The sequence below is a fragment of the Astatotilapia calliptera genome, chromosome 22 (assembly GCF_900246225.1).
Source record: "Astatotilapia calliptera chromosome 22, fAstCal1.2, whole genome shotgun sequence".
Classification (NCBI taxonomy): Eukaryota; Metazoa; Chordata; class Actinopteri; order Cichliformes; family Cichlidae; genus Astatotilapia; species Astatotilapia calliptera.
This window is the reverse complement of record NC_039322.1, coordinates 14,944,620-14,959,868: the sequence shown is the minus strand read 5'-3', so window position 1 is coordinate 14,959,868 and position 15,249 is coordinate 14,944,620. Positions and strand designations below refer to the sequence as shown.

The following is a 15,249-nucleotide window of genomic DNA, read 5'->3' as shown; positions in this document are numbered from 1 at the left end:
TAGGATGGTAGAATCAGAACTTGGTGTCAATAATGTGAAGGTATAGACCTATCATGCCTTGTATCAATAGTTCAGGCTGCATATGGTTTAAACCCCACAGCCTACCTGAGTATTATGGCTCCCTTTATAACCAGTGTACCCATCTGATACGTGATTATATCATATCACAAAGCTCAAATAATGTCAAACTTTTGTTGAACATCACAATAAGATCAGTGTACTCAAATGGCTTCCATAGTCACCAGATTTCAAACCAATAGAGCATTGTTGGGATGCTCTATTGACAAATCTGCAGTAACTGTGATGCTATCATGTCAGCATTGACATTAATCTCTGAGGAATATTTCCAGCACCTTTTTTAATTCTGTGATACCTCTTTAACCATCAGGTGTACCTAATAAAATAGCCAGTGAGTGTACAGTGATCACTGATCACGTCATTTTCTCTGTGCTGTTAGTTACATAGTAACTGTCGAGCAAAACAAATGAAAACAGGCTGGATAAATAAATACTGGTAGTTACACAGTTATTACATTTTTAGTCTCGTGACTGTAAGGCTGTCTTTTTTACTTCAGTTCATTGCATGACAGCATACCGTGCTTGGATAATGACCACTGGTTTTACACTCCTTTTTGTGAGGCAGTGTGGGACGCTTTGGGTGTGCTGCATAGGCTGAGTGAGTAATACCGGACACACCCCGGGAGTAGAATAAAATGTGTGAAGCCTGAGTTTTTGGCTTACGGCTTACTCACATGTAGGCTGGCCCGGTTTATTATAAGCATCCACCACTTTAATAGTATTTACTGTGCGACAGAAAATGAGGAAAATCATAAAACTTTTATGTAAATGAATGTCATTTATGTGTCATCAGCTCTCACCCACCAAGAACTGAATGTATCTGGATACAGAGCTTTAACTGTAGGGATGGCAGGATGACTCACAGAGAGTAACTGGCAGCTGACATGAACATCATCCCAGGAGGTTCTGACATTTTTAACTGAATAAATTAATCTCCTCTCCCAGCTACACAGAGCTTTACTCACCAGTTTAAACACAAATATGTACAGGAAGTGACAGAATCGGTACCAAATATCAAAAACAAGTTCAAATTGTGCATCTGTTACCTTGGATCAGCTGAAATGGCTCAATGTGCAGCAGTTAACAATCAAAAACCTCTAAACCATTATGCAACTCGGTCTGCATAAAGAGGTCTTTAACATGTCCAGTAATGACAAACGCTTCACTTCAGCTGAAACACAATAACTGCAAGAATATAGTGTGTAAGCCAACCATGCAGACATGGCTACAACCACACCATTGCACTTCATGTGTGAAGTCACTCAAACCATAAAGACCACACCATCTGTCTTCTTTGTCATAATTAAATCATTTAGGGGGAAATGTGGCTTGACTTCCTTTAATTCTGACTACTCAGAAGTAACAAACACACACACACACACACACACCACGGTCAGTGAGACGCTGCCTGTTGTTTTAGTTGTTTGAGCAGCTCGGCCAAATGACTCACAACCCACATTGTTCCCCAGCCTCCTCACACATAATCCACATCCTGCCTTCCCATCTGTAAACTTGTGAATCAAAAACACAACACATGTTCATTCATATAAACACATACACATATGTAAGATTTTTTTTTCTACAGCCTGTCTTTGATCTCAACATGCAAGAGTCACAGGAAAAAAATGAGAGCACTCGTACAAACTCGTTACAACTTAATTAGGTTAAGAATTTCCCTGTGGCTATAGATCATCTATTTTCAGCTCTCATCGCACTAGTGAGAAAGAAACACTGAAGCACCAGCTCAACTCCAGTGTCTGGGCATCGTGGCACCTGCTGTGTTGTTTCGGTGTTTCTGTGGAACAATATTTTCATTCATTTAGTTTATGTGTGGTGTAATAATAGCTAGTGATCAACATGTCCAGCAGGAGGTTGGGAATATTTATTTGTATTTGTCAAACACTGCTTATCTACCTTACTCTAGTTCTGCTTGGCCACTGATTAGCACACCTCTAATTCTAAAACTTCTGTGCATGATTTATGTCTCTAAGAAAGTACTGCAGGGTCTGATTGGTGTCTTCGTCCATCCCCAACCCTGATAACAGACTTGCTTGGATCGCTGCTACTTTCAACCAGTTTTACAAGGTCAGGGGAAGTGATCCATCACAATAGACCTAAACCTGAAATTTGTAAAACTAGAATAACTAGAAAAACATGACTGATGTCTGGACTACTCAATGGGTCAAGGCATTTGAATGAAGAAGCCTTTCTACTGAGAAGAGCCACAGTACCTCAGTATTTATATAGGCATTAGATAAAACAGTTTCAGTATACATAATATTAGCCTGACACCAACATAATTTTGCATAATTTCCTCATTTTATCAGTTCCTCTCTATACATGTTAGACCACTCCTTGTAGAAAGCTCTGATGGGTATAGTTTTACATGATAAAGGTGTACAAAGACACCGCTATTTGCAGCTTTTTCTGGATTAAAAAAAAATTAAATGCCATTTTGCGATTTTAGTGTTTGTTTCTAAAAGTAATGACATATATAGAGAGCACACGTTATCATAATCGTTTTTATCACGTTTTCAGTCTCAGTAAAAATGCGTATTCTTTGTGGGCAGGTGTGCACAGCTAACACAAACGGCCGTAAAGGCAGAGTACATAGCGCTGCAGAACTGTACCCCCCCCCCCCCCCCCCCCCAGCATGTTTACACTGAGTAGGAGATGCTCTGTATCTCATTGTACAACTGTATAGTGACAATAAAGGCATTCTATTCAATTAAACGGCAAATTATGAGAGTGAAACTGAAATTACATTAATATCTAAGCCACGGGCCAATAATATGCTCGTTTGAAAATATAATAAGGTAGACAAAACCACTTTATGTCAATCCTGCCCCACTTCCGGGTTCCTCCTCCTGGCTTCTATCTTCTTGCATAATGACCTTTCACACACACAAACACACACACACTCACAAAGGATTTATTTTTTTTAAAACACAAACGTTTTTCCTTCCAGTGTCTTGATAGATATAAGTATGGTAGATATAAGTATAAATTCTCCTGAAAAGTTTCATTTGATTTATAATAACTATAAACTAGAGATGGACCGATCCGATATTACGTATCGGTATCGGTCCGATACTGACCTAAATTACTGGATCGGATATCGGAGAAAAATAAAAAATGTAATCCGATCCATTAAATATCACGAAAGCACCTCACAAAACTTGCAACACGCCGTAACTCACCTCAGAACGTTAGCACGTCGGAGCAGTGTGGTCACGTGATAGAGCGGCTGTGGCATGCGGGACCTGTCGGTGGTCTGGATAGCATTTGGAGCTTCGCTAGCAACCCGGCATTTCATCTCCGACAAAGTTATCCCGAGAGAAGTACAGCAAGTGTGTAAGTCCATCTCTGAATGTTTGTAAAGCATTCCTGCGTTAAGCTTAACAAGCGACTGCCTCTTCTGGCTGCTACTTCACTGCTTAATGATCAGCTGATCGGCTTTTCTGTCGCGAGTCCGTCTCTCTGGTTTGTTTTTGGCCCACTTTGCACCAGAAAGAGGAAACCAGTGGCTGAACAACAGCAGCACGTTTAAGCTTGATCAGCTGTTGTTAGAATGTATTTAATATTACTTTCTACACCAGGATCTTTTTCTACGTAGCTGACGCTGGTAACTGTGCAGGGGCGGATCTAGCAAAGTTTAGCCAGGGGGGCCGATAGGGCATGAACAGGGAAAAGGGGGCACAAAGACATACTTTTCTTTCTTATTCTCATATAAAATGTCGAGCTTTTAATAAATAATTATCTGACACCCAAAGTTTTAATTTGATGTAAAATGAATAGAAGTCAATTACTGTATATAGTGACTATTAAGTCTAATATATATACCCTAGTAAGCTATAGTACTTTTTACTTTGGGAAGGTACCATCTGTGCAGTCTGCAATTTTGTTGAAGAAAGATGTTGAATCTATTTAATATTTCTTGAAAAATAATTGATTTCTGTGCATTTTTTTCACACTTCATCAAATTAAGGTTGATTACGTCGATTAAGCATCATAAGGTGGAGCGTGAGGGGTGGTTCCCTATTTTTTATTTATTTATTTTTGTTGTTGTTGGGAGTGTGAACCCTATTAGTTAGGTTGCTTAATATTTACGCTAAGTACTCTTTAAAATACCAGAATAGTGAGGATGGTGTAGGTTTAAGTTTATTAGATTGATCAGTATTGCTGAACTATGAAATATTTTTTTTGTATACAGGTATAACAGAATAGCTTTAGTGTAGTTGTTGTTTTAAACTTGAGTATGAACTTGCAGACTTGCAAAATGCAGCAAGATATTTTAAAAAACAGTTTTGTTGATTAAAAAACATATCGGATTCATATCGGTATCGGCAGATATCCAAATTTATGATATCGGTATCGGTATCGGACATAAAAAAAGTGGTATCGTGCCATCTCTACTATAAACTACATCTCCCAAGCATCCTTGCGGGCGTACCGGACAAACCAAGCGTTTATGCCGTTTGTACGTAAATATAAAAAAAAAAATTAAATCTATATTTAGAAGATTTTTTACATAATATTTTACATTATCATAATCATATTTTTGTTAATTTTCTGTGAGATTCGTTTATTTGTTTTTTGCTCATTCGGCGCAGTCTTAAAAAAAATTGCCCTTAGATTTGGCTACCATAGCAACTCCCTTCTTACGTCACCCATCCGGGCTCGACCCTGCTGCCGTGTCTTTGATTGGAGGGAAACCCCGTGGATGAGCGGGAGAGATCATCAGCTGTGCGGCCGGGAATCAGGAACAACACCGTCTAACGACACTCGCAGGTTAGTTACATCTATTTACTGCTCTTGCTCGGTGGTGTTTTTATCCAAAGAGTCCCTGCTTGTGCTTCTGGTAAGGTATCTTTTTAAACCCTGCATTAATCGCCGCATCTAGCGGCTGTAAGTGGAAATCGTTGATGCTCCGCGCTGCTCAGTCATTGTTCGGTGCTCGCCTGACAGGGAAGCGTTACTTACGGCAACGTTAACCCATCTATTTTTGTTCGCTCGCTGTTTTTAGAGGACGCCTCTCGTCCCTGCTAAGCGGCATTTTTTTGTGAATGAAGCAGTCTAAAATGTGAGAATAACTGTGGCTAGAAGAAGCGGTCTGGTTTGCTTTCCGGGAAGCGAAAAAGGGCGTTCACTGAGGACTGAACGAAGCGAGGCTCCTTTCATTCCTCTAACCGACTCAGTGACACACTTATTATCCTATAGCCGCCTGCAGCGTTAGGAAGCTTTCCCCAAATTAAACGCAGAGACTGTGTAATCCATATCGTTTATTAAGCTCTTGAAAATGATTTTTTTTGTTCGGTCTGCATTCGTGCCTTACATGGTACGCGTTGGGTGGGCAGGTGTGTGAATGAGTGTGACGTGAAACTGGGTGGCCGACATTCCTCTAAGGGGTGCAGGTGGCAGCGTGCAGGGAAAATTTTCTCACCCATTTTGTGGCTTTTGAAATGAATTCATAGGTTTGGGATTTTTTTTTTCTTTTATATATTTTGCTTTGTAAACAGGCTGCACATTTATTCGCACACGTAGTCCTTTTATACTGCAGCATCTTTTACCTGTGAAGGGGTCTACATATTTTTTTTAAAAAGGAAACGAGTTCCTCAGCATAGGTTACTGTCTGTATTCTACTACAGTAAATTAGACTTCCTGTCCTGTGCTATGAGCCGATTTACAATCATTTAAGTTAAAACTAAAACCCATCGTTGACTGACAGAAGTTAATATGCAACTAGTCTGAGATTAGCTCAGCACTGTGGCATGCGTGTTAACTGGCTGTAGAGGAAAACGGACAATGTTGACAACTTATGCTGTGGGACATTTTGATGGAAGAACTAAATGATATAAAATAGTCTGTAGACTAATAAAAAAATAACCACTGATGACCACTGATTTCTGGGGAAATGTCCATCATCTAATGTAAATTTTCTGGAATTTCATAACCACTTATAATTTTTTTTACATGCCGGCTACACTTTTCCTGTGATCTATTATGACATTTTGCCTATTCTTGTCTTCAGGATAGTGAGTCAGAAGAAGCCTAAAACTGTATCTGCTGTACAAGTCGTGATTATAGGCACTTTCCCCCTTTGTATTTCTAAAGACTTAGAGTCCAAATGATTTAGTCACCACTTTAAATCAAGTCTGTGCCCGATCGAGTGAAGACGAGACAAGCAGATTGATTTGTATTTAAGGAAAAAAAAAAGGTGCTTTGCTGGTGTGGACACACCCAGTGTTCCCATGAATTCTTAACAGCCGACACACTGTTGTTTTAGCTACAGTCCTGTCAGAGTTTTTGATTATGTAATATGCTTCAAGGTTATAAATGTTCTATTTTCTCACAGTTAACTAACTGTAATATATAATATATTTTTTTTTTTGTTAAAAATGGGGATGTCTTCACAGTCAAAATGTTTAACACATACCTGAGAAATGAGGTTATGCTGGAATAACAGCACATTTACTTGCACAGTAGTCCTCCATTATTCACATATAGTAATGAAATCTACTTTTTCTCTCTCTACAATTTCTTTGCTTGGCCTCCCTTAACACACCGTCCTTAACTCCTGTCCTGTTTGTTTTGTCCTTCCTGACTCCCTTTCCTCTCTCCTTCCTCCACCCCCACATGACAGTCATGGCAGACAGAGAGGAGCTGGTACAGAAGGCCAAACTGGCCGAGCAGGCTGAGCGCTACGAGGACATGGCTGCAGCCATGAAGGCTGTCACAGAGCTGAACCAGGAGCTCAACAACGAGGAGCGCAATCTGCTCTCTGTTGCCTACAAGAATGTGGTCGGAGCTCGAAGGTCCTCCTGGAGGGTGATCTCCAGCATCGAGCAGAAGGCTGAAGCCGAAAAGAAGGCTGAAGCCGAAAAGACGCCTGAAAGCGAAAAGAAGGCCACGCTGGTCAAGGAGTACAGAGAGAAGATCGAGGGGGAGCTCAAACAGATCTGCCAGGAAGTTCGGGTAAGGAGGAGCAGAGGTGTTGAAGCTAAATGCTTGTTGCAAGAAAATATAAATGCACAGCAGCTGCTCCTCTTTGTATTAGTCCAACCTGTATTCAGATAGTGGCCGGTCTTGGTCACCTCTGTCTAGTGTGTGTGTGTGTGTGTGTGTGTGTGTGTGTGTGTGTGTGTGTGTGTGTGTGTGTGTGTGTGTGTGTGTGTGTGTGTGTGTATTTATTTATTTAATTTAAATAATCAAGCTGCAAAAGCCAACATCGACAGCAGTTTAAAAAGAAAAAGAACAGCTTCCTTATGAATGGAAGCAAACACACATCCCTTACAAAAAGTAGTAGTAGAACCATGCTTTTTACACATTAGTGACACCTACAGGTATGTTGTGGTGCTTGTGTTTATGTGGTAGGGATCTAAAGAGGGACAATATAAACCTGCAGCTAACAGGATTTAAATATTAGTCATAGTTCTCAGCATACAAGCACTTGTCTAGGTTAATATGGCTTTACTTACGTCGCTGTTCACCTCTGAATATCTTAGCTGTAGTATTTAGGCCCATCTTACACAGTTGGAACTATGAACACAAAGCACCAAGTAGGCAAATGAAGGCACTCTTCCTAGCAGTTGTTTGAATATCACACAGATAAACTTCAGTATTTGGGTAGTTTGGATACATCCTGTATTTGCGGATTCACAGCCCTGTGACCTTGTGACCTTTAAAAGGAAACTTAAACATATAGGCCCACTACACTGATTCAACTCCATAGATGAAAGTTTGCATGTTGTAAAGCATATCTAGCTCTACTATAAGTAGATATAGTAGATTAGTATATTTTACTCAAATGAAACTGTCTTTGATGTTTTATATTAACTTATACACAGGAAGCGTCCAGTACGCATTAAAATTGCAGCGCATGAAATAGGACTAAAAAGTTCAGCACTTCCTGCCAAAGTCCACATGATGAATCAGATGGGTGTAGCCTAGAATTTTAAGGCCTAGAATATGATTGGCAGCTACGTTAAAGGAAGAGGAATATTCCCTGCTCATAGTTTCACTGGACAGGTGTGTACTCTTAACATACCTGTCGAGTGATTTCTACATATTTCATGTTAATTGTGGTGGAAATGGGGAAATGCACATATAAAGGGAGACACATTCACTCTTACAAACTTATAAAAAGATATTTAAATTATTTACCAAGTATACTTTGTAAAGAAAAAATAGCAAAGCTCGGTTGGACTGCAGCAAACAGTAGGTCTTGTTCTGCAGTGCAGCCTGGGTGAGATCTACATAGCAGCATGTGGAGCACTTCTCCACCTGCTGCAGATACGTGATCGCTGTTGATCTCAAAAGCATGAGAACTGCTGTTGCGACTTCCAGTGTATGGTGGTGGATTTGGAATACATTCAACCATGTGAGCAAATCCCCTCTGGATGAAGTAACTGAATGATACTGAGCACCTCCATAACAGCACCCTGGCCCAGTGAGGCAGCCATTAGGGAAAAGGAATTAAAAATGTCACTGGCTCACTTATAACTGCTGGGGTTTGTGTGTGTTGCACGTGTTCTTTAGAGTTAAACTTCCACATTTCTTTTCGCAGGACCTGCTCGACAAATATCTGATCCCCCAAGCATCAGGCGCAGAGGGCAAAGTCTTCTACCTGAAGATGAAGGGAGACTACTTCCGCTACCTGGCTGAGGTGGCTACCGGAGACGAGAGGAACGGTAAATAAAACAGACATCATACACCGCCCCTTCTTCTTATCCTGTCGTGCAGTCACTCAAGGTAGTGATAGTGAGTGCTTATGTTCAGGGTTTATGAAAACCATGCGGTGGTGTGTCACGCAGCTGCCGGTCGGTGGGATGAACGTGTGCTGACTGGGCGTCCTGAACATCCTTTTTAGGGTAGGAGACCCTAGGACTGGTTCAGGTGTTGTTTTTAGCCAGAATGCTAACGCGCTTCTCGTCCTTGACCTACAACTGTCCGCCAAAATGCTGGCAAGTGCTGCTGCGAGGTTGTCATGGCAACTGCAGCAGCAGCAGCAGGGTGTTGGCTGCTTCTAGTTGCCAGAAGGCATTTTAGATTACTTTTCTTTTGTTAATTTTGGGTGGTTTTGTAAAAGATTGTTCTTTTGTTACATATTCCATAAAATATCCATCAAATCCGCTTTCAAATGATTGGATACTTCATCTTTTTGGTTCTGAGGACCTGTACTTGACAGTGGAGCTGAATAGAAATATTAATCAGATGATTTTACTTTTTGTTTAATGTATTTTTGTTGTTGTCTAACTTCTAAAAATTCAGTGTGTGGTTTCCAAGAAATAATTTTTCTCATTTGAAACCATATCTGCTTTTTTGCTTGTGCAGAAATTGTTAAGAGCTCACAAGGTGGCTACCAGGATGCCTATGACATCAGCCTAAAGGAAATGGAGGCTACACATCCCATCCGCCTGGGCCTTGCGCTGAACTTCTCCGTCTTCTACTACGAGATTGCAAACCTGCCTGAGGAGGCTTGCAAACTGGCCAAGACGGTAAGAAGGGTCCTCTGTTTGTTGTCCCTCTCTTTAAAAAGCACTGAAGCATCATGAAAATGATGTTAGTACCACTTTTCCACCAGAGGTGTACAGGTACTGATTTTGAGGCCATTATTAATGTCATGCATATCACCTTATGGATACATAAAAATAATAAATACACTTAGTAGCACGCGTGCACTCTCTCGTAGCTGAGTGTCACTCAGTGGTTTCTGTGCCTATCATTGCCATGAGTCTGAAGATTAAATTGATATTCTGCTATCTCCGGTCCTCGCACTGCTGCTAATCTCCATGTCTCTGACTTGACTCTGATTGGTATGACCCTAACCCTTTGGTGGAAATAAGGTTATGCTTGAAACTACACTGTTAGTTTGTCAGCGGAAAGGATGATGAGTCTTTTAAAATTTTCTGCTTACAGTACTCTTTATACTTTAGGATTTTGTTAAAGGAGACCTTGAAAAATGGGGGAGTAAAGGCAGCGTTTCTTTTTCACAACATTCTGAGGAATTGCTGATAATAGTACAGACCCTTGATTAATGTAATTGATACCAAAGACAACATTAAGCCTTTCCACTTCCACGACTCTGTTAGGGTCCACTTGTGTCCAAATGATCGGACAGTAAGTGCTCGAATGGGTGTCTTTGTGCCTGCCTGTATTCTTGTTTTTTTTGTGACCATGCTTAGTTAGTGCACTGTAATGTACGAACTATGAATGTGTTACAGCCAGCACACTTCAGAGAAGTAAAACGGGTATAACAGGAGTGACTGGTTGGCCGTTGGGTCTTCTGTTGTCCGTGTCACTCAAAGACTAAAGATAGGGGTAACAGTGTAACTGTCGGGTGTGGGATAAAGCTTTGAATTTTTTTTAAAATAGTGATATAATTCATTCAGACTTTTATTTCACGGTGACCAATCAAATCAAAGTGAGATTTAGGTTTAGATGGAATCTGTTAGTATCGCCACACACTATTAAACCAAAGTCACTGCTATAAAGTAAAATAAAGCTGCTAATGATTATCATTTAGAAATTTCTTGTAATTTCCATGTTAACCTATGGCAACCACATGTCAGGATCCCACAAATTTACTGTGCCCAGGCAAGAAGACTAAAACCCTCCAATAAAGCAACGGACTCGTATTTTGAATTCAATTTTCAGCTCAGTTCAGATTTATTTATAAATACAACAAAGGTCACTTTAAGGAAAAAAAACGAATTCAAGAGGAAGATAATTCTGGCAGCGGGAGTACCCGGGGAGAAACTACGCGAATATAGTCCAAAGACATGCAGTTAGTGGGGACAGGTTAATTGGAAACACTAAATTGCCCATAGGTGTGAATGGGGGAGCGAATGCGATTGCTTGTCTCCAGTCTAAGTGTTAGCCCTGCGACAGACTGGCGACCTGTCCAGGGAGTACCCTGCCTCTCGCCCTAAGACAGCTGGGATAGGTTCCAGCTCCCCCCGTGACCCTGAAAATGATAAGCGGAAGCGAATGGACAGATGGATAATTCTGGCAGGGGCAGCCAACAACCAACAGTCAGTGCACCATTGGAATTCCCCAGCAAGCAGCATAACTATGGAAGCGTTTGTGACCACCTGATCCAGCCCTAACTATAAGCTTTATCAAAAAGGGAAGTTTTAAGCCTAATCATAAAAGTAAAGAGGGTGTTTATCTCCCGAATCCAAACTGGGAGCTGGTTCCACAGAAGAGGAGCCTGAAAGCTTAAGGTTCTGCCTCCTGTTCTACTTTTAAATATCCTAGCAACCACAGGTAAAGCTGAACCTCACTGCAATACCTTTCATCACACTATGAGAGAACATACTATTGAAAGAAAAAATAAATAATTTGATGGACACCGCAGTAGTCTGGACATTCCTGGCATCACATAACAGCTCGCCGCTAGATTTTTATATAACTTCTTGTGTTGACGTCTTTGGGACACTTTTTTTTTTTTTGTCATTCGATACAGTTAGGAAAAGGCTAAAATAATTGAGTGTGTTTATGGATTTGTGAATAAATGGTCTGCCAGAGCACAGTTTTGTGCAAACACTTGTACTTGTTTCTAAAAGACCACCCCATATAATCAAAGTAGTTTACAGTATCAGGCACAACACAGATGTACCCTTTTATCCTAGAGATCTATAAATGGCTGCTTGTTGTTGCTTTCTGTTTAGCTTATTGTTTTTGGCCCTGCTAATACAAGCTCACTGTAGGCACTTTCAAGACTGTACTCTGGGTTTTGGAAGTCCTGATTGTTTCACTGTGTGTCTTCCAGGCCTTTGATGATGCCATCGCCAAGCTGGACTCACTCAACACTGAATCTTACAAAGACAGCACCTTGATCATGCAGCTGCTCCGTGACAACCTGACTGTGAGTGTCTCCTCTTGATGAAACTATATTAAAATTTGCTTTTCCCTTATGCTTATACATGAGCGCTAAATTTATTATCTTGCACTTTTTAAATGCAGCTGTGGATGTCGGACCCAAGCGGTGAGGGCGGGATTGAGGTAGAAGAGGGGGAGCAGCCAGCTGAAGACAAGAACTGAACTTCAGACGAGAAAAGAAACCCCGCAGTTTTCTTTCCCTTTTTTTTTTTTTTTTTTTTTAAAAAACCTCTCACCAGCCTAAGTTGTGTGTGTGTGGTTGTGTGTCCACATACATGCACAAATATGTATGTTTACACTCCACTCTGTGTGTAAAGTACAGTATGTGTGTGCAGATACATTGAAGCATTGAAGTGTATGTGTTAAGTGTATCAACACCTCCACAGGGAAAAGAATGGAATAGATTGGTTGTTTTTATTTTTTTTTAACATAACTCATTGTGTGACCCAGTGGATGTTCATTTCCTTTAGAATTCTTTTCCTTTAAATAATTTTGTCTCTTTTAGTCCAAATGAAATCCCTCCTTTGGATCCAAATCTGCCCCATTCTCTCGAACCTTATTCACTGTAGCAAACCGCTGCTGTTGCAGGAAAGCAAACCAACCAACCTCGAAGTGTAACTTTGATAATAATTTGTATGTTTTTACTTGAACTGAACATTTACAACCTTTGTGACACTTTAGTCCACAAAACTCCTTTGAGGCACGTGTTAAAAGGGAAAAAAATGGTCACAGTAGTCTGAATTCATTACTTTTTTTTCTTCATCTGACAATAGCAGTACACACATACTGTTGGCAGGTTTCACCTATTACGGTATTGCTTGTATCCATACGGCCCTGTCAGTGTCCAGTGTAGCAGGTAGAGATTTTTTTTTTTTTTTTTTTTTTTTAAATGGATGGTACATGTGTCATGGCTCAATGGGTTTTTACAGTGCTTTCAGGCATAGGAAAGGTTTTCTATATGAATGACCACTTACAAAAGCTGTAATTTACTTTTGGTTTGTTGAGAGGGTTACATTCCATTTTACTGACATCTTTTCACTCATCAGTGAAACGAGTAGACTGTAATGTCCTGCAGTTTTGCATACCACGTGACAAGCTATATAGACAGCCTAAGATAAAGTTAACAACTTGATAAAATGGCTCGATACTGTAACTTTTGATATTTTATCTCTTCAGCAGTGCAGAGGATACTTTTTGCCATGTGCTTTTATGTGGCTTTCTACTCTTTTTCTATTCAGGTGTTTTTTGTATTTTCTTTTGTTTATTTTATTCCCTTATTGAGTATTGATTTGACTCCTGGAATGTATGTGGTTCTCAGTAGTCTGGTGTGAGGGTTAGGCATCGCTTTTAAAACTGGCAATCTCTGCTTAGGATTAGGTGGAATACAGTTACATTTATCTTCCTTGAAAGTACATTTTGAAAAGGCAAAATTTCAAACCATGGCAAATATAAAAATGAGAATTTTAGGTAAGTTGATAGGAAATTGCATTAAGGTCATTTAGTGATCACAAAGTAGTGCCAGTTTCTTCTAAGTACAGTATCTTGGTTTTAAAAAAAGTTGGGATGCAGGATTTGGCGAGTAACGCTCTTGGGTATGTTATTTGGTTATGTGCTTTCATGTAAGTGGAATTAAAACATTCAAATTAAGATGGTGTGCTCGGTTTCTCTGTTCTTTATGTGTGATGTGAATTGTTGGTTCACAGATTTCACTGAGACAAACCCACAAATGGCCCAAGCATGAAATAATGTTTAAAGCAAAGAAATGAGGGCTGTTCCATACAGTCATGTGAAAAGTTTCCACAGGGCTTCAAGCAGTCATGTGGGAAAAAGTCAAGCACATCCTATGACTCAATAGCTTGTAGAACAGACCTCGGCTACGTTAATTTGAACTTTATCACTCTCTCACATTGTTATGGAGGAATTTTGGCCCACTTTTATTTACAATGTTAGGGTGTTGCTTCAGTTCATGGAGATTTGCAGGAATTCACACCTCTGTTGAAAGTCCCACCACAGCATTTGAATGAGGTTGAGGTGTGGACATAACTGAGCCATTGTAACACCTTGATTCCTTTGTTTTTCAACCATTCTGTTATAGATTTCCTGCTGTGCTTGCGTCTGCAGCAAGACAATGACCGCAGTTTTGGTCAAACTTTAGTTATCAGACAAATCATTTTGGCATATAGAGGAGTTCATAGTAGGATGAGTGAGTGCAATTTGCCCATTTTAGGACTCCTCCACTGCCATGCGTAATCTTAATCATCTGTCCAAAGAACATTGTCCAAGAACTCATCCATCCTTGTTTCGACTCAATTAAACAAAGACCTACTGTACTCGTGTTCTTTTGAGAGAGAGAAGAGGGTTTCTCCTAAGTAAACTTTAAAACAAGCCATACTTGTTCCTTGTTCCGGCTGGGATGTCCACTACTGGGAAGGTTGTGGCATTGTGTTCACACACATGAATGTCAAAATGTCTGCTTTTATAGAAGCGCTCACACGTACTCGAGTGTATTTGATCATCTGCACCATAGCTGCTACTTGACCAATTAATTCCTATGGAAGATTTAAGCGATTTTAGGTGGCTGAAGTGAATAAAATTTGAATGGCATGTCAAATTTCACCCTTTATATGGGATAAAACCTTGTACTCTCATCATATCACTGCCTGTAGAAGAATTATAAAGCAGTTTGAGGTGCAAAATTAACACTAAAGATCAGACACAGTTGTATTCTGGTCTGACGAGAGATGGATGCTTCCTGGACTGAAAACACTGCCCTCTGCAGATAGTGATGTATTAAAGGGCACATGTGATGCATTTAGGTGGAATGTGGGAGAAAATATTCTCACTTATTCACTTTATATCTGTGGGTATTTTTTTTTTTTGATCAGTGGGCCACTTCAGATCAGTGGGTCTGTTCACCTTTGATCAGTGACAGTCACTGAAGCTCTCTTTCATTTCTGTAAAGGTATCATTTAATGACTTAAGTCACTAAATATGTATGAAAGCTTAATAATGTAGAGTTAAAGGGGTGTGCATCCTTCCTTAAAACCCTTACATATAGTCCTAAATAACCTCAGACTCTTGCCAAATGAGGGAGGGGTGTCTCAGCCATGCCTATCGCAGTTTCAGTGTTAAAACTGATTAGCAGTTGGGAATGTTGCATGTATGTATATGAATATGGGCATTGCCTTTCCCGCCAGTTGATACTAAAGAGCGCGAATTTAGCTCGTTCTTCTGCATCATCACTTAACAAGAGAGCTTTCTGGTGGGCACAATCAGGCATTTTGAGGAT

General features: G+C 40.2%; 1 protein-coding gene across 2 annotated transcripts; it reads left to right on the top strand.

Annotated features, from left to right (window-relative positions):
• Positions 1–4,705: 4,705 nt before the first annotated feature.
• Positions 4,706–13,607, top strand: LOC113014748 (14-3-3 protein beta/alpha-A-like). 2 transcript variants are annotated; one of them, XM_026156468.1, is made up of 6 exons: positions 4,706–4,868; positions 6,721–7,052; positions 8,644–8,767; positions 9,411–9,574; positions 11,851–11,946; positions 12,045–13,607. In XM_026156468.1, exons 2-6 carry the CDS (start codon positions 6,723–6,725, stop codon positions 12,120–12,122), a joined length of 792 nt encoding a protein of 263 aa, XP_026012253.1. In that variant the 5' UTR covers positions 4,706–4,868; positions 6,721–6,722; the 3' UTR covers positions 12,123–13,607. The 2 variants fall into 2 exon arrangements, with proteins under 2 accessions (XP_026012253.1, XP_026012254.1); XM_026156469.1 differs by lacking the exon at positions 4,706–4,868 and adding an exon at positions 4,876–4,938.
• The last annotated feature ends 1,642 nt before the right edge of the window (positions 13,608–15,249 follow it).